General features: G+C 38.6%; 1 protein-coding gene across 5 annotated transcripts in view; it reads right to left on the bottom strand.

The window, feature by feature from the left end:
- ICA1L (islet cell autoantigen 1 like) overlaps nt 1–24798 on the bottom strand; it is a 73191-nt gene that overhangs the window by 20485 nt on the left and 27908 nt on the right. For all 5 annotated transcript variants that reach the window (XM_032278627.1, XM_032278623.1, XM_032278624.1 and 2 more), the window contains exons 6-10: nt 23777–23902; nt 22275–22373; nt 21111–21193; nt 18842–18885; nt 1191–1265 (exon numbers count right to left, since the gene is read on the bottom strand). In XM_032278627.1, the coding sequence (XP_032134518.1) occupies nt 1191–1265; nt 18842–18885; nt 21111–21193; nt 22275–22373; nt 23777–23902 (427 nt within the window). The remainder of the gene's footprint in view (nt 1–1190; nt 1266–18841; nt 18886–21110; nt 21194–22274; nt 22374–23776; nt 23903–24798) is intronic.

Raw genomic sequence — 24798 nt, 5'->3', positions numbered from 1 at the left:
ATATATATATATATATATATATATAAAGGGCCGGGCGAGGTGGCTCATGCCTGTAATCCTTCCACCTTGGGAGGCCAAGGTGGGCGGATCACTTGAGGTCAGAAGTTTGAGACCAGCCTGGTCAACATGACAAAACCCTGTCTCTACTAAAAATACAAAAAAAAGCTGGGCGTGGTGGCACACACCTGTAATCCCAGCTATTCGGGAGGCTGAAACAAAAGAATTGCTTGAACCCAGAAGGCAAAGTTTGCAGTGAGCCGAGATCATGCCACTGCTCTCCGGCCTGGGTGACAGAGCGAGACTGTCTAAAAAAAAAAAAAAAAAATATATATATATATATATATATATATATATATATATATGATAGCCATTTGGGGGAAAAAAAAGCAAGGGATAACATTTGATCCATTGCTAACACTGTACACATGAATTAACTTCAAATAAATTCAAGATCTAAATGTAAAAAATAATACTGTATAAATACCAGAAGAAAGCATAAGATAATTCTTTTATAATCTGGGTTTAAGAAAAGCTTTCTGACTATGAAGTCCAGATCCAATAAAAGAAAAGATTAACAAATTTGACTGTATTTAAAACTTTAAAAACATTTTTAACTTTAAAAAATTTAAAGAAACAAAGTCACAAGACAAATGACAAACTAGGAGAAAATACTGACAGCCAAATTGCTTGAGAAAGATATTCAAGGTAGTTATTTAATGCTTAGGAAGTACCTTAATTTACTCTTGATCCTCATTTTATAGATAAGAAAACTAGAATGTTGGGGGCATACTTTTGTTTCTTAAATAGTGTTTTTTATTTATTTAACATTGAATGACATTTACTATTTTGCTAGTGTCTAATGACACTGATAATATAAAAAATTTCATTCATTCATTCATTCATTCAACAAATATCTACCCAGTGCCTATACTGCTGGTGGTCGAGATACATGAGACAGAAAAACGGACACAGCCCTAGCTGTCCTGGTTATACAGATACATTCTGATAGGGCCCAAACATACAGAACAAATATTTAATTTCCATTGTGATATGCTACAAAGTAGAGGCACATAATTGCATTCTTATGTAGAGACTGAGACAGTTTCTAATGTTAAGGAAATAAACATTAAATGAAAATTGAAGAATTTTAAAGAATCATTTATATAGAGAGTGAAATGATTATTTCTTACCATTTTCAGAGTTAGAAAACTGAGGTGCTCTAAATTCTCTCATTTGAGAATGTTTTTCCTTGTGATCTTTGTTTGCTAAAACAAAAGCACAGAAAAGTTGAACAAGAAGAAATTCAGCAAGAATATTTACTGTAATATTTTATCATTAGGTCAAGTGTTCAATTGACCAAATCAGAGTCTAAAACATACAAAAGGGAAACATAAAAATTTAAATAATCTTATATATAAAAATCACATTTGTGTGTATATATGTGTGTATGTGTATGTATGTATATATATATATACACATATATATATATATACATACACATATATATATATATATACACACACACATAAATATATCAGTATAACATCAGAGGTATTCAGGTGCTCTATTAAGTCTCTGTCCCTTTGAAATTTAAGTTTTCACATTCCAAAGTCCGTTCCTTCCTTGGTGGACCTATTCTTATTCTATGCTTTCTGATAGGCCATTTTATATTTGTTCCTCCTGATCTCCATGCCCTGATACTCTGACACAATGGATGTTTATTTTATATTGAATGAATATGGTCTACGATTTTATTAGTTTAATTGACAAAAGCATATAATTTATCACATACAGCATATTGTTTTGATATATGTAATACATTGTGAAATGGCTAAATTTAGCTAATCAACATTTGTATTACCTCACATACTATTTTTTGTGGTGAGAACACTACTGTCTTAACAATTTGTTGTTGTTTTTGAGACAGAGTCTTGCTCTGTCAGCCAGGCTGGAGTGCAGTGGCACAATCTCAGCTCAATGCAATCTCCACTTCTGGGGTTCAAGCGATTCTCCTGCCTCAGCCTCCTGAGTAGCTACCACACCCAGCTAATTTTTGTATCTTCAGTAGGTATGTGGTTTTGCCATGTTGGCCAGGGTGGTCTTGAACTCCTGATCTCAAATGATCCTCTCGCCTTTGCCTCCCAAAGTGCTGGGATTATAGGTGTGATCCACCATGCCCAGCCTCTCTCAACAATTTTCAAGAATATATTGTTATTAAATACAGTCACCACATTTTACAATAGATCGTTTGAACTTATTCCTCCTGTCTAGTTGAAATTTTGTATCCTTCAGACATCTCCCCAGTGCCCTCTCCACAACTACCTACCACTCACTCTATTCTCTGCTTCTATGAGTACAACTTTTTAGATTCCACATATAAGTTGGTATTTGTCTTTCTGTGTCTGGCTTATTTCACTTTGCATGATGTCCTCTGGGTTCATTCACTTAGTCACAAATGATAGGATTTCCTTCTTTTTGAAGGCTGAATAGTATTCCATTGTGTACACGTACCATAATTATCTTTATCTGTTCATCTATTGATGAACACTTACATTGATTCCATATATTAGCTATTGTGATTAAGGATATAGTCTACTTTTTTTTTTCTGAGAAAGGGTCTTGCTCTGTTGCCCAGGCTGGAGTGCAGTGGCATGATCACAGCTCACTATAGCTTCCACCTTTCAGGCTCAAGAGATCTTCCCACCTCAGTAACTAGGACTCCTCCCAAGTAGCTGGGACTATAGGGTGTGTCACCTTGCCTGAATAATTTTTTAAAATTTTTTGTAGAAACAAGGTCTCACTATGTTGCCCAGGCTAGTTTTGAACTTCTGGGCTTGGCCTCCCAAAGTGCCAGGATAACAGGTGTGGGCCACCATGCCTGATCAAGGATATAGTTTACTTTTAAAAATTTGTACATATTTGTGAGGCACGTGTTAAATTTGGTTACATGTATATAATGAGTAGTGGTCAAGTCAGGATATTTAGGGTGTTTGTCATCTGAGTATAATACATTTATGTTAAGTATAATAACTGTGGTCTGCTATCAAACATTGATATATTCCTTCCATTTAACTGTTTCTTCGTACCCTTTAACTCACCTCTCTTCATCCTCCTCAATCCCCCTACCACTCACCCTTTCCAGTCTCTGTTATCTATTTTTCTACTCTCTACCTGCATGTGATCAAAATGTTTAGCTCCCACATATAAGTGAGAATGTGTGATATTTTTCTTCTTGTGCCTGGCTTATTTCACTTAAGATAATGACCTCCATTTCCATCCATGTTGCTGCAAATAACAGGATTTCATTCTTTTTATGGCTGAACAGTATTCCATTGTGCATATATGGACCCTTAGGGTTGATTCCATATCCTCTCTATTGTGAATACAGATGGAATAATCATGGAAGTGCAGGTATCACTTTGATATATTAGTTTCTTTTCCTTTGGGTATATAACCATTAGAGGATTGCTGGATCAAATGATAATTCTATTTTTAATTTTCTGAGAAATCTCAATACTGTTTTTCATAGTGGCTGTATTTCATAGTGTTTTTCATAGTTTACATTCCTACCAACCGTGTGTAAGAGTTCTCTTTTCTCTGCATCCTCACTAGTATCTGTTATTGTTTGTCTTTTTAATAACAGCCATTCTGACTGGGATAAGCTGATATCTCATCGCAGATTTGATTTGCATTTCCCTGATGATGAGTGATGTTTAGCACTTTTTCATATACCTGTTGACCATTGTTATGTTTTCTTTTGAGAAATGTCTATTCATGTCCTTTGCCCACTTTTTTTTTTTTTTTTGAGACGGAGTGTCACTCTGTCGCCCTGGCTGGAGTGCAGTGGTGCAATCTCAGCTCACTGCAACTTCCGCCTCTCAGTTTCAAGCGATTCTCCTGCCTCAGCCTCCTGAGTAGCTGGGACTATAGGCGTGTATCACCATGGCCAGCTAATTTTTGTATTTTTAGTAGAGATGGGGTTTCACCATGTTGGTCAGGCTGGTCTCAAACTCCTGACCTCATGTACTGCCCACCTCAGCCTCCCAAAGTGCTGGGATTATAGGCATGAGCCACCGCGCCCAGCCTTGCCAACTTTTTAGTGTTTATTTTTCTTGAATTATTTGAATTCCTCCTATATTCCGGATATTAGTCCCTTGCTGGATTGATAGTTTTCAAATATTTTATCCCACTGAAGAGACTGTACCTGCACTTTCTTGATAATTTATTTTGCTGTTCAGAATCTTTTTATTTTAATTAAGTCCCTTTTATCTATTTTTGATTTTGTTCTCTGTGCTTTTGAGGTCTTAGTCATAAATTCTTTGTCTAGAAAAATATCCAGGAACATTTTCCCTAGGTTTTTCCCTCATATTTTAATAGTTTTGGGTCTTACATTTAGGTTCTTGATCCATTTTGAGTTGATTTTGTATATGGTAAGAGATAGGAGTTCAGGTTCATTCTTCTACATAGGGCTATTAAGGATATGGTCTACTTTTAATTCAAAGGCTGCTTTATTCTTTTAAAAACAGGGCATAAGCCGGGCGCGGTGGCTCAAGCCTGTAATCCCAGCACTTTGGGAGGCCGAGGCGGGTGGATCACGAGGTCAAGAGATCGAGACCATCCTGGTCAACATGGTGAAACCCTGTCTCCACTAAAAATACAAAAAATTAGCTGGGCATGGTGGCGCGTGCCTGTAATCCCAGCTACTCAGGAGGCTGAGGCAGGAGAATTGCCTGGACCCAGGAGGCGGAGGTTGCGGTGAGCCGAGATCGCGCCATTGCACTCCAGCCTGGGTAACAAGAGCGAAACTCCGTCTCAAAAAAAAAAAAAAAAAAACAGGGCATAACAATAAGCAGCATTTTCACATTTCTCACTTAAGCTAGAGCTTGAGTAGTAGTGATCTCAGAGGAAAAGAAAGATCATACACATGCCAAAAGATAGCACACTCTTTTGTGATCAAAAAACAGCACTGTCTTGTGTTTTTAAATGTTTTAAACATTTAGAGAGTCAAATATACAAACCAAATCCTCCAGAGGCAAAACTCTACTAAAAAATTACTTCCAAGTTTTAAGCCTATATATCAAGACAAACATAAAATAATTATGCCCTATTGCAACAATGGGAACCAGTTTTTGAGTCAGTTTTCTACATGATCCATTTTGTATACATTGGATACCATCTCTATGTCATTTGTTACTCAGCATAGACACACATAGAGACAAAAAAAGTACATGATTTTTACACTTTCTAACATATTCAACTATTATTAGGGCCATTTAAAAAAATGAAATGTAAATTTCTCTTACATACAAAGGTGAACAGTGTTGCTGTACAGAGAGCTTAAAGAATGTAATACATCTAAGGACAAGAAAGTAATAGCTCTATTACACTATTATTAAAATTCTGTGCTCAGTTTGGGATACTATAAAATAATACGAAAAAAGTAAAAAAAAAAAAGTAAAAACAGCCAAAGTAATTAAAAAGAAAACAAATTCAAAAGGAATATTTAGGTAAATCAGGGTTATTTAACCTTACAATAAGGAAGCTAAAGGATGAATTAGGTTTTAAGTTCAAATACATAATATAAAACAGTTAGAAATATACAGAAGATTTAAAAATTTTCAAACGGACTTTATCAGTAAAGATTTTAGTTGAACATAGGAGGAAAAAAAACAGAGGAGAAAATCTAGGAATGGAAAATATTCCAGAGGTGGCCAGAGAAAGAAGTGAGAAGAATAATCCTGGTTGTGGCGAAGGGAATAGAAATTGCTGATGCAGAGGCAGAGTCACAGCAAGGAAGGTTGTAGGCTGCAGAAATAGAGTTTGGGGAATGGAGAGATGTGTTAAAGGATCTTTAAGGAAATATTGTTGGATAAGATGAAGGGTAACCTCCCTCCTCTCTCTTCCCCAGAAATTTTCAATAATGATCTGCTTTACCTTACAGTGCTTTTGGTATAGATTCATGTAGTTTGGTTTCATTTTATTTTAATGCTACAGATGCATGACATTGGGATTAAGATAGGCAGATGAGTAAGAAAGGTCTAGCTCAAAGGCTTAGTTTTGTTCCATTTTGTGAAATACAATTTGAGTGAATATCTCAGAGCATAAATCTTTGAGGGCATTTCAAATTATTTCCTCAGTAGAGTTCTTAAAGTAAAATTACTCAAAGTCTGGAATGTTTACATTCTTCAGAAAATTTGTCCCAGTTTCCATTTCTACAAGTAGTGCCAGTGTTCTTTTGGTCTCGGGGACACTGAATATATTCAAAATGTTCGTATCAATACGGCTAATGAAAAATGCTACCCAGAAATTTAGTAGGCTAGATACTCAGAAGCACCCTCCCTTGCAAAAAAAAAAAAAAATCCTTACTAAATCTATAAAATACACTTTTTTCTCTGCTCTCCTGGCTTCTCTACATAAAATATAGGTTTAATGTACTGCTGGACTTGTTAGAAGTAAACAAAACAAAATGTAAGCTGAACTGGAGCCAGGAGAGAGAAGCAGCAAGCAAAGAAAGGCGGGTATGCTCTGGGCAATGCCTTTGCTGACACTGCCAGACAAAGCCCTTGGCAAACACAAGGAAACTAAGCTGAACCCACAATTACCATGTTAAACTAAAGGCTCTGGAAGAGGGTTAAAGTGGTCACCAGGCTGTGAGTATTCCTTGACTCTGGAAAGAGGCAATATGAATTTTCTTTAACAAAAAATTCTGTATGGTATTCACAAATCGCTAAAGAAACTAGCTACCACAAGAACACTGGGGGAAAAAAATAGATTTAGACCCCCTAAGAACTTCAGATATTTGTATTTTTAGATATGGATGTGAGTCAAAAAGTGAGAAAGAGCAAGGGACTATAAAATTGACTAAGCAAATTTATAAAACAACAAATAGAACTTTTATAAATAAAAAGTATTGTTGGGGGAAGAATTCTTGGTGTATATATTAAATAGTACATTAGATGCAAGAAGAGACAATTAGTGAGAAACAAATCTGAAAAACAGAATGTAGTATAGCAGGAAAGGGGGATGAAAATATGAAATAGAAGTTAAAATATATGAGGAATCAATGACAAGGTCCACCCTAAGCTTATTAGAGTTCTGGAAGCAGAAAACAGAGAAAATGGGGGACAGGGAATATTTCTAAAGATAATCATTGAGTCATGCATATTTTATCACACTAAAAAGAAAAAAAGTTTGAGCATTTTCCAGAACTAGTAAAAGACACAAATATAAGAAATAAAATTTATACCAGCAAAAATTAAAACAAATAAAAATTACACATTTAGATACTGTACCGAAAGGGCAAAATACCAAAAACAAAGAGCACATCCTAAAAGCAGTCAAATAGACAAGTTGAATTTACTATAAAGGAAAAATAATTAGCCTAACTGAAGATTTCTCAACAGCAACCATAGAAGGCAGAAAACCACAGAAGATGCAGGGCGCAATGGCTCACACCTGTAATCCCAGCACTCTGGGAGGCTGAGGTGGGTGGATCACTTGAGGCCAGGAGTTTGAGACTAGCCTGGCCAACATGGGGAAACCCCGTCTCTACACAAAATACAAAAATTAGCAGGCATGGTGACATGGGCATCTGTAATCCCAGCTACTCAGGAGGCTGAGACAGGAGAATCACTTGAACCCAGGAGGCGGAAGTCATAGTGAGCCAAGATTGCGCCACTGTACCCCAGCCTGGGCAACAGAGCAAAACTCCATCTAAAAAAAAAAAAAAAAAAAAAGATCTAAACTAAAGGATGCAGTAAAGGAAAAAAGAAAATGAACTCACAATGAAGATCTGAAATATAGAAAGAAATAGTTAAGACAGGAAGAATATGGGTAAATGTCAATTTTTTATATAAAACAAGAATGATGTTCTAATTTGTAGAATATTAGAAAAATCAGAAATAGAAATAAAATGTATAACTTTTTTTTTTTTTTTTTTTTTTTTAAGACAGAGTCTCACTCTGCTGCCAGGGTGAAGCAAATAGCACGATCTCGGTTCACTGCAATCTCTGATTCCAGTTCAAGCAAGTCTCCTGCCTCAGCCTCCCAAGTAGCTGCGACTACAGGCATGCATCACCACATCCAGCTAATTTTTGTATTTTTAGTAGAGACAGGGTTTCACCATGTTGGCCAGAATGGTCTCGATCTCTTGACCTCGTGATCCCAAAGTGCTGGGATTACAGGTGTTAGCCACTGTGCCCAGCCAAAATGTATAACTTTCAAATCAGTAAAGGGTGGGAGTGGGGAAAGTTGAAGAAAACTTCTTAAACAAATGAAAAAAAAAAAAAAATTCAAAATGAGCCAAACAGGAGACCAAAGAATGGGAGTGGAAGAACAAAACCAATGGAAACAGAAAATATGGGTCCAAATATAGTGACAATAAACATAAATGGACTAAACTCACAAGTTAAAAGAATAACAAGTTGACATAGTGGGCTAAACCTTGACATGCTGGACTAAAAAATTCAGCTAAATCTGGTTTATGAGACATATCTCACTTAGAAGGACATGGTGAGGGTTAGGCATGGTAGCTCACACTTGTAATCCCAGCACTTTGGGAGTCTGAAGCAGGCAGATCACCTGAGGTCAGGAGTTCAAGACCAGCCTGGGCAACATGGCAAAACCCCATCACTACTAAAAACACAAAAATTTGCTGGGCATGGTGGTGGGCGCCCGTAATCCCAGCTACTCAGGAGGGCGAAGCCGGGAGGCAGAGGTTGCAGTGAGCCAAGATCGTGCCACTGTACTCCAGCCTGAACAACAAAAACATGCTCTGTTGATCAAGCAAAAAAAAAAAAAAAAAAAAAAAAAAAAGAGGACATGGGAAAACTGAAAGGAATACTAAGAAAATATTATTTAATAAAATAAAGCTAGTTATGCTCTACTAATATCATATAAAGGAGACTTTAAGCCAACAATTCATTATTATTATTATTTTGAGACAGGTTCTCACTCTTGTCGACCATGCTGGAGTAAAGTGGAGGAGTCTTGGCTCACTTCAGCCTCAACCTACCAGGCTCAGCTGATCCTCCCCCCTGAGTCTCTGGAGTAGCTGGGACTATAGGTGCATGCCACCACACCTGGCTAATTTTTTGTAAAGGTGGGATTTCGCCATGTTGCCCAGGCTGGTCTTGAACTCCTGGGCTCAGATTATCCACTTGCCTCGGCCTACCAAAGTGCTGGGATTGCAGGTGTGCACCACCACACCTGGCCCCAAAAAGCATTATTATTATTATTTTTTTTATTTTTTTATTTTTTTGAGACGGAGTTTCACTGTTGTTACCCAGGCTGGAGTGCAATGGCGCAATCTCGGCTCACCACAACCTCCGCCTCCTGGGTTCAGGCAATTCTCCTGCCTCAGCCTCCTCAGTAGCTGGGATTACAGGCACGTGCCACCATGCCCAGCTGATTTTTTGTATTTTTAGTAGAGACGAGGTTTCACCATGTTGACCAGGATGGTCTCGATCTCTTGACCTCGTGATCCACCCGCCTCGGCCTCCCAAAGTGCTGGGATTACAGGCTTGAGCCACCGCGCCCAGCCAAAAAAGCATTATTAAACCCAGAAGGGGTCACTGTATAACAATAAAAAATTAATTCACCAAAAAGATATAAAAATTCTAAACTTGTATATGCCCTCTACCCCCAAATTCTCAAAATACATCAAGTAAAAAACTACAGGACAAAGCTGAAAATCCAATTTAACAGTGGAAGATTTTAAAACACATTTCTCAACAAGTAAACAAAAATTAGAAAAGATACAGAAGACGTAGAGCAACACAAGTAACAAGCTTGATTTAACAGATATAAATAAATAAGCTCCTATTCAACAGTTTGAGTATACATTCTTCTCAAGCAACATGAAACATTTACAAAATATGGCTACTTGTTATTCCATAAAGAAAATGTTCTAATAATTCAAAGAACCAGTGTCATAAGAACACATTCTCTGACCATGATGCAATTTAGTTAAAATCAATAACAAAGAGATGAATTTTTCTATTTCCATAATTTGGCAATTCAGTAACACATTTCAGAATCACTCATGGCCATGAGTCATGCAAGATGGAATGAAAATTTTTAAATAACTGAAATTGAACGATAATGAAAATACTACATAAAAAGTATGGATCTTCATACAATGGATTCATTTATAAAAAGGAAAGAACTCCTGATACAAGCCCCATCATGGATAAACCTGAAAAGCATTAAATGAAGTGAAAGAAGCTAGACATGAGAAGAGCACATATTGTATGATTGTATCACTGAAAGAGGCACTGAAGAAAATAGGAAAGACAGTCTTAACTTGCCAATACCACCATTTCTTGATCTCTTGGCAGCAGCCACATGGTGTGGAGAGGGAATCTATGCTTGTGGGAGAGAGAGTGCAGTGATTGTGGGACTTTGCATTAGAACTCAGTGCTGCCTGCCACAGCTGAAAGCAACATGGGGCAGAATTCAGCCAGTACTCACAGAGAGAGAGCAGTTAGATCAGCCCTAGCCAGAGGGGAACCGCCCATCCCATTGGTCAAAATCAGAGTTCAAGCAAGCCCCACCATGGCAGGCTAAAGCACTCTGGGGTTCTAATTAAGTTTGCAAGGCAGTCTAGGCCACAAGGACTGCAATTCCTGGGCAAGTCCTGGTACTATGCTGGGCTTGGCAGTGGAGTTAGGGTACACATGACCTAGTGAGATACCAGCTAGGAGCCAAGGAAGTGCTTACATCACCCCACCCCCAATCCCAGGAAGTGCAGCTCACAGCTCCAGGAGAGACTCTTTTCCTCTTGAGGAGAGCAGATGGGAAAGCAAAGGGGACTTTGTCTTGCAACCTGGATACCAGCTCAGCTACAGTAGGATACAGCACCAGGCAGAGTCCCAAAGACCCCTTTCCAAGCCCCAGCTCCCTGATCACATTTTTAGACACACCCGGGGCCAGAAGGGAATGTACTGCCTTAAAGGGAATGACCCAGTCCTGGAAGGATTTATCACCTGATAACTAAAGGGAACCTGGGCCCTGAATAAACATCAGCAGCATTCAGGCAGTACTCACCATGGGACTTGGGAAAGAGCCAGGGCTGTGCTGGCTTCAGGTGTGACCCAGTGCATTCCAAGCTATGGTGGCCACAGAAAGGGACTTCCTCTGCTTGAGGTAAGGAGAAGGAAGAGTAAAGGGAACTTTTTTTGCAGCTTGGGCACCAGCTTGGCCACAGTGGGGTAGAGAACCAAGAAGCCTACTCGGGTCCCCAGTTCCAAGCCTTGGCTTCTGGATGGCATTTCTGGACCTGCCCTGGGCTAAAGGGGAGCCCACTACCTTGATGGGAGAGTCCTAAACCTGGGAGCATTCACCACAAGCTGACTGAAGGGCCTTTGGGCCTTGAGTGAGTATCAGCTATAGCCAGGCAGTACCTGCTACAGGGAGAGACTCCTTCTACTTGAGGAAAAAAGAGGGAAGAGTGGGAAAGCTTTTGTCTTACAGCTTGGGTGCCAGCTCAGCTGGTGTAGAATCCAGAACCAAGTAGATTCCTAAAGTTCCTGACAGTAGGCCCTGGCTGCCTGATGGCATTCTGGGATCTGCTGCAGGCTGGGGAGTAGCTTGCTGCCCTGAAGGGGAGGACTTGAACTAGGCTGGATTTGCTACCTGCAGATGGAAGAGCCCTTGGGCCTTGAGTGAATATTGGCAGTAACCAAGCAGTGGTAGCTGTGGGCCTAGAGTGAGACCCAGTACTTCGCTGACTTTGGAGAGACTCTATTTGTTTGTGGTCTAGCTCAGTGAATCCCACCCCCACAGAGCCCAGCAAGCTAAGTTTCTTGGGCTTGAAATTCTCACTGCCAGCACAGCAGTCTGAAGTCGACCTGGGACACTTGAGCTTGGTGGGGGGAGGGGCATCCACCATTACTAAGGCCTGAGTAGGCAGTTTTCCCCTCACGATATAAACAAAGCTTCCTGGAAGTTCAAACTGGCAGAGGTCACCGCAGCTCAGCAAAGCTGCTGTAGCCAGACTGCCTCTCTAGATTTCTCCTTTCTGGGCAGGGCTTCTCTGAAAGAAAGGCAGCAGCCCCAATCAGGGGGTTATAAAACCCCCATCTCCCTGGGACAGAGCACATGAGGGGAGGGGTGGCTGTGGGCTCAGCTTCAGCAGACTTAAACATTCCTGGCCTGCTGGCTCTGAAGAAAGCAGCAGATCTCCCAGGACAGTGCTTGAGCTCTGCTAAGGTCTCTGCTAAGGTCTCCTCAAGTGGGTCCCTGACCCCTGTGTCTCCTGACTGGGAGACACCTCCCAGCAGGGGTCGACAGACACCTCAAACAGGAGAGTTCTGGCTGGCAGCTGGTGGGTGCCCCTCTGGGACAAATCTTCCAGAGGAAGGAACAGGCAGCAATCTTTGCTGTTCTGCAGCGTCTGCTGGTGATACAGATAAACAGGGTCTGGAGTAGACCTCCAGCAAACTCCAGCAGACTTGCTGCTGAGAGGCCTGACTGTTGAAAAGTAAAACTAACAAACAGAAAGGAATAGTATCAACATTATCCAAAAAGACATCTACACAGAAACTCCACCCAAACCTCACCAACATCAAAGACCAAAGGTAGATAAATCTAAAGATGAGGAAAAACCAACACAAAAAGGCTAAAAATTCCAAAAACCAGAATGCCTTTTCTCCTCCAAAGGAACACAACTCCTCAAGGAAGTTAAGAACCTTGAAAAGAGGTTATGGGAACTGCTAACCAGAATAACCAGTTTGGAGAAGCACACAAATGACCTGATGGAACTGAAAGTGACAAGGATAATGGAACCAAGTTGGAAAACACTCTTCAGGATATCATCCAGGAGAACTTCCCCAACCTAGCAAGACAGGCCAACATTCAAATTTAGGAAATATAGAGAATACACAAAGATACTCCTTGAGAAGAGCAACCCCAAGACATAATCATCAGATTCACCAAGGTTGAATGAAGGAAAAACCATTAAAGGCAGCCAGAGAGAAAGTTCAGGTTACCCACAAAGGGATGCCCATCAGATTAACAGCAGATCTCTCTGCAGAAACCCTACAAGCCAGAAGAGAGTGGGGGCCAATATTCAACATTCTTAAAGAAAAGAACTTTCAACCCAGATTTCATATCCAGCCAAACTAAGCTTCATAAGCAAAGGAGAAATAAAATCCTTTATAGACAAGCTAATGTTGAGAGATTCTGTCACCACGAGGCCTGCCTTACGAAAGCTCCTGAAGTAAGCACTAAACATGAAAAGGAAAAATTGGTACCAGCCACTGCAAAAACATACCAAATTGTAAAGGCCATCAACACATGAAAAAACTGCATCAACTAACAGGCAAAATAATTAGCTAGCATCATAATGACAGAATCAGATTTACACTTAACAATATTAACTTTAAATGTAAATGGGCTAAATGCCCCAATTAAAAGACATAGACTGGCAAATTGGATAGAGTCAAGACCTATGGTCTTGATTCTTTTGCAAATGGAAAAAAAAAAAAAAAAAAGCAGGGTTGCAATCCTAGTCTCTGGTAAAACAGACTTTAAACCAACAAAGATAAAAAAAGACAAAGAAGGGCATTACATAATGGTAAAGGGATCAATGCAACAAGAAGAACTAACTATCCTAAATATATATGCACCCAATACAGGAGTACCCAGATTCATAAAGACAAGTTCTTAGAGACCTACAAACAGACTTAGGCTCCCACAAAATAATAGTGGGAGACTTTAACATCCCACTGTCAATACTAGAAAGATCAATGAGACAGAACATTAACAAGGATATTCAGGACTTGAACTTAGCTCTGGACCAAGCTGACCCTAATAGACATCTACAGAACTAACCACCCAAAATCCACAGAATATACATTCTTCTCAGTGCCACATAGCACGTATTCTAAAAACAACCAGATAATTGGAACTAAAACATTCCTCAGCAAATGCAAAAGAATGCAAATCATAACAAACAGTCTCTTGGACCATAGCGCAATCAAAAGAACTCAGGATTAAGAAACTCACTCAAAACTACACAACTACATAGAAACTGAACAACCTGCTTCTGAATGACTACTGGATAAATAGCAAAATTAAGGCAGAAATAAATAAGTTCCTTGAAACCAATGAGGACAAAGATATAACCTACCAGAATTTCTGTGACACAGTCAAAGCAGTGTTTAGAGGAAAATTTATAGCACTAAATGTCCACAGAAGAAAGCAGTAAAGATCTAAAATTGATACCCCGACATCATAATTAAAAGAACTAGAGAAGCAAGAGCAAACAAATTCAAAAGCTAGCAGAAGATAAAAAATAACTAAGATCAGAGCAGAACTGAAGGAGATAGAGACACACACAAAAAAATCAATGAATCTAGGAGCTGGTTTTTTGAAAAGACTAACAAAATACATAGACTACTTGCTAGCCAGACTAAGAAAGAAGAAGAGAGAAAAATCAGACAGACAAAATAAAAAATAATAGAGGGATATCACCACTGATCCCACAAAAATACAAACTACCATTAGGGAATACTATAAACACCTCTATGCAAATAAACTGGAAAATCTAGAAGAAATGGATAAATTCCTGGACACATACACCCTACCAAGACTAAATCAAGAAGAAGCTGAATCCCTGCATAGACCAATAACAAGTTCTGAAATAGAGGTAATAATTAATAGTCTACCAACCAAAAAGCCCAGAACCAGACGGATTCACAGCTGAATTCTACCAGAGGTACAAAGTGGAGCTGGTACCATTCCTTCTGAAACTATTCCAAACAATAGAATAAGAGGGACTTCTCCATAACTCATTTTATGAGGCCAGCATCATCCTGATACCAAAACCTGGCAGGGACACAATGAAAAAAGAAAATTTCAGGCCAATACCCCTGATGAACACCAATGCAAAAATCCTCAATAAAATACTGGCAAATCGAATTCAGCAGCACATCAAAAAGTTTATCCACCATGATCAATTTGGCTCCATCGCTGGGATTTAAGTCTGGTTCAACATATGCAAATCAATAAACATAATCCATCCCATAAAAGGAACCAATGACAAAAACCACAATTATCTCAATAGATGCAGAAAAGGTCTTTGACAAAATTCAACACCCTTCATGCTAAAAACTCTCCATAAGGTAGGTACTCATGGCACATATCTTAAAATAATAAGCTCTATTTATGACAAACCCACAGCCAATTCAAAATAAGAAGGGCTATCTATGACAAACCCACAGCCAATATCATACTGAATGGGCAAAAGCTGGAAGCATTCCCTTTGAAAACCGGCACACGACAAGGATGCCCTCTCTCACCACTCCTAGTCAACATAGAATTGGAAGTTCTGGCCAGGGCAATCAGGCAAGAGAAAGAAATAAAGCGTATTCAAATAGGAAAAGAGAAAGTCAAATTGTCTCTGTTTTCAGATGACCTGATTGTATATTTAGAAAACACCATCATTTCAGCCCAAAATCTCCTTAAGCTGATAAGGAACTTCAGCAAAGTCTCAGGATACAAAAATCAATGAGCAAAAATCACAAGCATTCCTATACACCAATAATAGACAAACAGAAAGCCAAATCTTTTGTTTGTTGGTTTGTTTGTTTTTGTTTTTGAGACGGAGTCTTGCTCTTGTTGCCCAGGCTGGAGTGCAATGACACAGTCTCGGCTCACCGCAACTCCGCCTCCTGGGTTAAAGCAACAAGCAATTCTCCTGCCTCAAACTCCTGAGTAGCTGGGATTACAGGCATGCACCACCACGCCCAGCTAATTTTGTATTTTTAGTAGAGATGGGGTTTCTCCATGTTGGTCAGGCTGTTCTCGAACTCCCGACTTCAGGTGATCCCAAAGTGCTGGGATTATACGTGTGAACTACTGCACTCAGCCGAGAAAGCCAAATGATGAGTGAACTTTTATTGACAATTGCTACAAAGAGAATAAAATACCTAGGAATACAACTTACAAGGGATGTGAAGCACTTCTTTCCAGAACTGCAAACCACTGCTCAAGGAAATAAGAGAGGACACAAACAAATGAAAAAAACATTCCATGCTCATGGATAGGAAGAATCAATATCGTGGAAATGGACACACTATCCAAAGTAATGTATACATTTAATGCTATCCTCATCAGGCTACCATTGACCTTCTTCAAAGAATTAGAAAAAACTACTTTAAATTTCATATGTAACCAAAAAAGAGCCCATATAGCCAATACAATCCTAAGCAAAAAGAACAAAGCTGAAGGCATCATGCTACCTGACATCAAATTGTATTACAAGGCTACAGCAACCAAAACAGCACTGTACTGGTACCAAAATATATATATAGACCAATGGAACAGAGCAGAGGCCTCAGAAATAACACCACATATCTACAACCGTCTGATCCTTGACAAATCTGACAAAAACAGCAATGAGGAAAGGATTCCCTATTTGATAAATGATGTTGGGAAAACTGGATAGTCATATGCAGAAAACTGAAACTGGATCCTTTCCTTATACCTTGTACAAAAATTAATCAATATGGATTAAAGACTTAAATGTAAGACCTACAACCATAAAAACCCTAGAAGATCATCAGATGATTTATGATGGTCTTGGTGAAAAAAAAAGAAAAAAAAAAAAAACCCTAGATGAAAACCTAGGCAATACCATTTAGGACACAGGCATGGGCAAAGACTTCATGATTAAAACACCAAAAGCAATGGCAAGAAAAGCCAAAATTGACAAACGGGATTTAATTAAACTAAAGAGCTTCTGAACAGCAAAAGAAACTCTCATCAGAGTGAACAGGCAATCTATAGAATGGGAGAAAATTTTTGCAATCTATCCATCTGACAAAGGGCTAATATCCAGAATCTACAAAGAACTGAAACAAATTTACAAGAAAAAAACAACCCCATCAAAAAGTGGGTGAAGGATATGAACAGACACTTCTCTTTTTTTTTTTTTTTAATTGAGATGGGGTCTCACTCTGTTCCCCAGGTTGGAGTGCAGAGGCGCAATCTCGGCGCACTGTAACCTCTGCCTCCTGGGTTCAAGCAATTCTCCTCCCTCAGCCTCCCAAGTAGCTGGGATACAGGTGTATGCCACCCCACCCAGCTAATTTTTTGTATTTTTAGTAGAGATGGGGTTTCATCGTGTTAGCCAGGATGGTCTCGATCTCCTGACCTCATGAACCACCCACCTTGGCCTCCCAAAGTGCTAGGATTACAGGTGTAAGCCACCATGCCCAGCCAGAACAAACACTTTTCAAAAGAAGACATTTATGCAGCTAACAAACATGAAAAAAAAATTTATCACGACTGGTCATTAGAGAAATGCAAATCAAAACAACAATGAGATACTATCTCATGCCAGTTAGAATCGTGATCATTAAAAAGTCAGGAAACAACAGATGCTGGAGAGGATGTGAAGAAATAGGAATGCTTTTACACTGTTGATGGGAGTGTAAATTAGTTAAACCATTGTGGAAGACAGTGTGGCAGTTCCTCAAGGATCTAGAATTAGAAATACCATTTGGTTCTAGCAATTACTGGGTATATGCCCAAAGCATTATAAATCATTCTACTATAAAGGCACATGCACATGTATGTTTATTGTAGCACTGTTCACAATAGCAAAGACTTGGAACCAACCTAAATGCCCATCAGTGATAGACTGGAAAAAGAAAATGTGGCACATATACCTCATGGAATACTATGCAGCCATAAAAAATGATGAGTTCATGTCCTTTGCAGGGACATGGATGAAACTGGAAATGATAATTCTCAGCAAACTAACACAAAAACAGAAAACCAAACACCACATGTTCTCACTCATAAGTGGGCACTGAACAATGAGAACACATGGACAGAGGGAGGGGAACATCACACACCGGGGGCTGCTGGGGAGTAGGGGGGTAGGGGAGGGATAGCATTAGGAGAAATACCTAATGTAGGTGACAGGTTGATGGGTGCAGCAAACTACCATGACATGTGTATACCTATGTAACAAACCTGCACATTCTGCACTTGTATCTTAGAACTTAAAGTATAATCATAATTTAAAAATTTTAAAAAGAATGACATCCTGTCATTTGCAACAACATGGAATGAAGTGGAGGATATAATTGTAAGTAAAATCAGCTAGGCATAGAAAGACAAATTTGTATGTTCTCATTCATTTGTGGGAGCTCAAAATGAAAACAACTGAAAACATGGAGACAGAGAATGCAAGGATGTTTACCAAAGGCTGAGAAAGTTAGTGGTGGGCAACAGAGATGATTAATAGGTACAAAAACATACAGTTAGATAGAATAAGATCTAGTATTTGATAGCACAACAGGTAGCACACAGGGTGACTCCAGTCAAATCACTAAAATAATATAATTAAAGTGTGTGAAATACAAAGAAATGATAAATGCTTGAGTGACGGATATCTCATTTACCCTGATGGGATGATAATGCATTATATGCTTGTTTCATAATATCTCAGCTACCCCATAAATATATACACCTACTATGTACCCATAAAACATTTTGAAGCTCAAAAATTAAAAAAATAAAAATATACCTATTTTTGAGAATCCTGATTCCCTAAAGACTATTAGATCCTCTGATCAGGTACTCTTAGAAAGATAACAAAAGGTATTCCCACAGAAGGGACTTACTTAGCCTGTTCTGTTAATTGAATGGATAGTAACATAATATCCATCATGGCGATACTGGGCTGAGGTGGGCAGACCACTTCAGGTCAGGAGTTCGAGACCAGCCTGGCCAACATGGTGAAGCCCTGTCTCTACTAAAAGGCTGTGAGAAACTATTTCGACATTTAAAATGTGACCATTTCAAAGTAATAAATTTACCATCTTACCTTGTTCACTCTCAAAGCTTGCTTCCTCATCAGACAAAAGTAGCCTGAAGTAAAACAAAACAAAACAAAAATGTATATTTTTGGTTATAATACATTTGCGATTCATATTCCCCAAACAGTTTTACATGTTTAAAAAATTTTTTTACTCAGGAAACATAAAATCATTTTCTAGTAGATCCCCTAAAATCTGTATCTGGTGAATTTCCTACATTTTCTATAGAACTACACAGACCTTTTACCCCTTATTCCTTCAGTAAACACTTACTGAATATCTACAAAGCACCGGGCATGATGCTCAGCACTGTAGGCACAATGTTAAGTACTCAATCTTCAAGGACCTTCACCATCAAAGCCATAGAGTAAGAAGTTTCATTTTCAAGTCTTTTTTTTTTTTTTTGAGACGGAGTTTCACTCATGTTACCCAGGCTGGAGTGCAATGGCGCGATCTCGGCTCACCGCAACCTCCGCCTCCTGGGTTCAGGCAATTCTCCTGCCTCAGCCTCCTGAGTAGCTGGGATTACAGGCACGCACCACCATGCCCAGCTAATTTTTTGTATTTTTAGTAGAGACAGGGTTTCACCATGTTGACCAGGATGGTCTCGATCTCTTGACCTCGTGATCCACCCGCCTCGGCCTCCCAAAGTGCTGGGATTACAGGCTTGAGCCACCGCGCCCGGCCCCTAATTTTCAAGTCTTGAAAGGTTTTAAGAACACTTGGGAACTAAATCAAGGGAATGAGGAACTCCAGGAAAGATGGAGTACCCTATTTTTAACAACAAAGTGATGTTTGCAAGACACATTAGCCTAAAATATCTTCAATCAATACTAATTTTGGATATTCATAGCATCTGCCTAATAAACAAAAAGTTAAGATGAAGAAACTGAACACAGACATAGTCACTATATCTGGGGCCTGACCTCACAGGTGCTAGTATTGAAAGTTGTTTGGCCCTTATTTCTGAGTTTGTTAATATATTGAATCTGGTTAAAATGAGAATAGCAGCTTTGAAATAAAAACAAAGGGACAATATAATATAATAAAAGAGAAACAGGTGACATGAAGGATGTAATGGCAAGAACCTCTCTTTTCAGGTAACCAGTCCCAGTCCTACGCATGTTATTCTGGAAACGGATTTTTAATAGTTTATTTCACAGCTGTGGGTGCCTGTCCCTTTCTTCTCTCAAGATGCCCCTTTCAAAAGTCACTAGAGGAAGTTGTGGCTCGATACAAGGCTCAATATCCCAAATGACAGACTCTTAATCACCCCAATCAGTTTGATACTCCTGTCATGTCCTTTGCCTGCTATGTTAAAAAATGGAAAAAAAAATTGTGCAGGATCTGGATATTAAACAAAAAAATGGGAAAAAATACATAAAGTTTTAAAACAAATTGCTAAGGTTTGAATTCCTCCTCATCAAAACTCTTGTTGAAATTTGACTCCAACCTCTCAGCATGGGAGTATTGGGAGGTGGAGACCTAGTAAGAGGTGTTTGGGTCATGAGGGCAGATCCCTCATGAATGGTTTGGTGCCTTTTTCATGGTAATGAGTGAGTTCTCACTCCCATGAGATCTCTCAGGAATGCTTCTGAATGGGTTGTTATACAGCCAGCACACCCCTTGATTTTGCCTCTTCACACAGGTCTGCTTCCCCTTTGACTTTCTCTACCATGTTATGAAGCAGTACTAAAGCCCTCACCAGAAACCAGGGCCATGCTCTTGAACTTCCCAACCTGCAGAACCATGAGCTAAACTTCTTTACTTTATAAATTACCCTGTCTCAGGTATTCTGTTATAGCAACACAAAACAGACTATGACACAAATGTTTAGTGTTGATTGGAAAAATGACATAGAGGCCAGGGGCAGTGGCTCACGCCTGTAATCCCAGCACTTTGGGAGGACAAGGCAGGCAGATCACGAGGTCAGAAGATCAAGACCATCCTGGCCAATATGGTGAAACGCCATCTTTACAAAAACACAAAAGATTAGCTGAGCATGGTGGTAGGCACCTGTAGTCCCAGCTACTCAGAGGCTGAGTCAGAAGAATTGCTTGAACCCAGGAGGCAGAGATTGTAGTGAGCCAAGATCATGCCACTTGCACTCCAGCCTGGCAACAGAGTGAGACTCTGTCTCAAAAAAAAAAAAAAAAAAAAGGAAAAATGACACAGAAATAAATATTCAGTAAGAGAAAAAACAATTCTTTCCACATATATCATATGATAGTATCAAGGATTTCTATAGCATGACACATATGACTTATGCCTGCTTACTTATTGAGGTGTTCAGAAAGAAAACCGCCTATTTGTTCTTCTTTATAGTCTTCACTAAGCTTGCTTGGAGTGCCTTGTAGTTGCTAAGGATAAGAAAGTCAATGTTAAGTAGATAGAAAGAATGTTTCTTCCTCTCTGCAAAGAAAATGAGAATAAAAATTCTGAAGAATCATATGAAATAGGAAGTTCTGAACTAGAAAGTAAAAGATATAGGACATGTATGCTAATGTAATCTGAACTGAGCTACTGAGCTCCAATACTTGTTTCTCCTGGCTTCCTGTGTAAACTGCACATACTGTGATGTAGGGTAGCCACAGATTATTTTAACAACTTTGTAATAGGCCTAACGAAGACTTAAACTGTGTTGTTGGCCTGTATTGCAATGCCCTAAATACAGCTAAAGATTTTCAATTTTGATTCTGAGCAGAAATTGGATATAAAATTTGCCTAAATATGTAGTATGCCATACAGTGAAACATTTATTATAGAAAAAGTAAAAACAAAACAAAACAAAAACCAACCTAATTCAAGGGCATCTTTGGGGCTGGAAGATGCCGTGTCAGAACATGACTTTAACATCCTTCCTAATCCCTAGGAATATGTAAGATATGAGCCTATCACAAATACCACATTCAGCTTGAAGAAACCAGCCAGCAAAGCTTTCAAGCTTTACTGAAAGTAAGGCAGAATGAATGGTAAGTTAAAAGGTACTGAAACCTGGCATAATGTTGGTATCATGAATTATATCTATGACTAGTGTAAAAGTAAAACAGTGAAGTTTTTCTCTAACTTTTAATATTTTCAGGTAGATAATCTGGTCACTTTTGAGAACACATGACCACTTTCCATCACTTGTTCCTCTTAAATTTTTCCTTTCCATAGCCTTTTCTTATCTCTTTTGCATTTAAATTTTTTCAAGTTCTCCCCACTTTTTCCCTGTCCTACTACTATCTTGAGCCTGCCAGCAGTATTCCTATGTATTTCAGTGTTGCTGGCAGCATTTGCAATTAGGAAAGTGCTGATCCTTGGCTGAAGGAAAATGTTTCTCAATGTTTTGTAAATTTTAAATCAACCTTGGTAAAAAAAAAAAAAAAAATAGTTTCAATGTTATCACCCAAATGAAGTGTAATACATCTAAACAAGAGAACATGGAACACAACGTACCTTGAGAGCTACAAAATCATATGGATGAAAGCCAATACAGGCTTCATGAATTTGGGACATCATTCGAGCTGTTTTCTCCCAGAATCCAAGCAGTGTTCTCTGCAAAATAAGAAAAGGTGACTCTACAGTTCTGATTCCCCTCCATAGTTTTTTAAGTGCTGTATTTCCTTACTAGTTTAGTAGATGAACAGTTGACAAATAAGAAGAAGCAGGAACTAAATTCAGTTTTCCAAGTTTGGGGAACCATAAAGCACTACAAATAATCATTTTGCATAAGAATTGGCATCTGTGTCTGCACGTGTGGGTGTTGTCTGTATAAACAGCACAGGAATGCACAATGGAGGCACCTAGAGAGTGATTGCAGCTAAAAGAATGAAAACTGAAGGATTAGAACATTTGAGGTATTGAAGAGAGAAATGTTAAAAGCACAAAAATACCGATCTCTATAAAAGGAGGGGCATATGTGTAATCTTTATGGTAATGGGAATATATAAACATTTTTTTAATTGGAGAAAAATTCCATTTACCACTAAATCTGGCCTTTCATCTAGAGTTCAAGAAAGATTTGCCAAAAAAATGTGTTCTCAAGCTAACTCAAGTAATTGGAAACTTTCCTTGCTGCTTCAAGGTTCCTGATTAAAGTGAGGGGGAAGAATGGAGATAATAAAGGAGAACTGAATTCACAGCTAGTGTGCTTCAGGCAAGATGCTAAAGAGATATCACACATTGTTATTTTAAAGTACATCCTTTCTCCATTCCTGAATCCCACAGAATTGAACTGAAATAGGCAGACTCCCTAAAAGCAGGAGGGAATGTCCATTTCCTATAGTTTATTACTCTTTTCTTAAGTATAGTTTATTCAATTTTTTTTCTATTTAAAATATATGTAAAAATCAATAACTGCTATTTATTAATATCTAACTTATACATTGTATGTTATTTATATGTGATTTATAGTAACATAAGCACAAGTGAAATTTCTGAGGTTAAAGTGATATGGGATGGCAACTTGGCAGAATGAAAAGAACACACAATCCAGAATTAGAAAACTTTGGTTTCTAAGCTCAACATTGCCTCTCAGTTTAATTCTCATAGGTGTCATTTTCCTCATCCATAAAACAACAGAAAAGTTTTTAAACTTTTGTGGGTGCAGCATCTTTGCTTCAGATGAAATTGTATATAGAACTTCAAACCCAGAAGTGGAACAACTCAGGTTAAACCAGGGCAAATGGGCCTTAGGATTTGCCTCTTCAATCTCAAATGGTCCATTGGTCTCTCTCTCTCCTATGACACCAAAGAGAATAGCTACAGAAGTAGACAATCTCTAAGGTCTTTTCCAGAACTTTATGACTCTCTGACTTTCATAACCTCAATAAAGCAATTATAGCAAAGCCAAAGGAATCTAATCACACAAAATTTTCTGCACCCTTTAGACAACTTTTAAAAAGGAATCTCACCACTCATCTTTACTGCAAGGGCATGCTGATCATGGAGGTGGGTACCTGGTAGGTAGTGAGTGAATGAGATAGCATATTGCAGCGACTAGCTCCAAGTAAATCCACTTTCTGACAAACATCCATCTTTAACTTGTCAAAAGAAGCTTTGCTATTTCTTACTTGCATCTGTACCTGCAATAAAAATGCTAATTTTTATTATAGATATATAGTATAAATATATTATTACAGATATAAATATAGTATACAGGTTCATATTTTCAGAAATAACTTCTAATAAAGACTAATTACTTTTCCCTGTATCACTAATATTTCATGAATAATGAAGATTTTGGCAACTGTTCGTAATTGTGGGAGATTCTTTCCAGAAGATATCTTTATGCTGAGAAAGTACGAGATAATAGATGGAAAGTACATAGTTTTTTAAAAAGTATTCCAAATAAAAAGGAACATCTAAAACTATTCATGAATAGCACTTAGCTAACAGCAGAAGAATAAATGGAAAGGGGACCTCACTAAAATGCTGAGAAACATTAGTAATATTTCTGAACCATGCAGATATTTATAAATTTTAATAGAGGCCTATTACATTTCTTGAATAAATGGTGAGTCATGTCATTGGGTAATGTGAATAGTCAACTTTTTGATATATTAATTAACAAATATTTGAATATTTGTTGAATGAATTAATATATTAAAAAGTTAAGGTACCTATTACATGCAAGGCAGTGTTCTGGGCACTGAGACATTGTGATGAACAAAACAATGTTCTTCCCTACCATTCTTGGGTAGGAGGCACAGGGAAAAAAGAAGTACATAAATATATGATAATCTCAGGTTGCAGAAATGAGTGACTGACTACCTTTAATAAAATGACATGGAGGTCCTTGGTGAGATCATGCACGATGTTTGAACTGGGACAGAAAGATGATGAGCAGGCTAAGCTAAGACCCTGGGGAGAGCATTCCAGAACCAGGGACAAGCAAGGACAAAGGTCCTGAAAGTGGGAGGTGGTGGAGACCTTATCATGTTAGAAGAACAAGAAGGAAGTGAGTATAGCACATTCTTCC

The sequence above is a fragment of the Sapajus apella genome, unplaced genomic scaffold (genome assembly GCF_009761245.1).
Source record: "Sapajus apella isolate SASKATOON/1434 unplaced genomic scaffold, GSC_monkey_1.0 scaffold10, whole genome shotgun sequence".
In the NCBI taxonomy this organism is placed as follows: domain Eukaryota; kingdom Metazoa; phylum Chordata; class Mammalia; order Primates; family Cebidae; genus Sapajus; species Sapajus apella.
The sequence above is the reverse complement of the archived record's forward strand: the minus strand, read 5'-3'. Positions and strand labels throughout refer to the sequence as shown.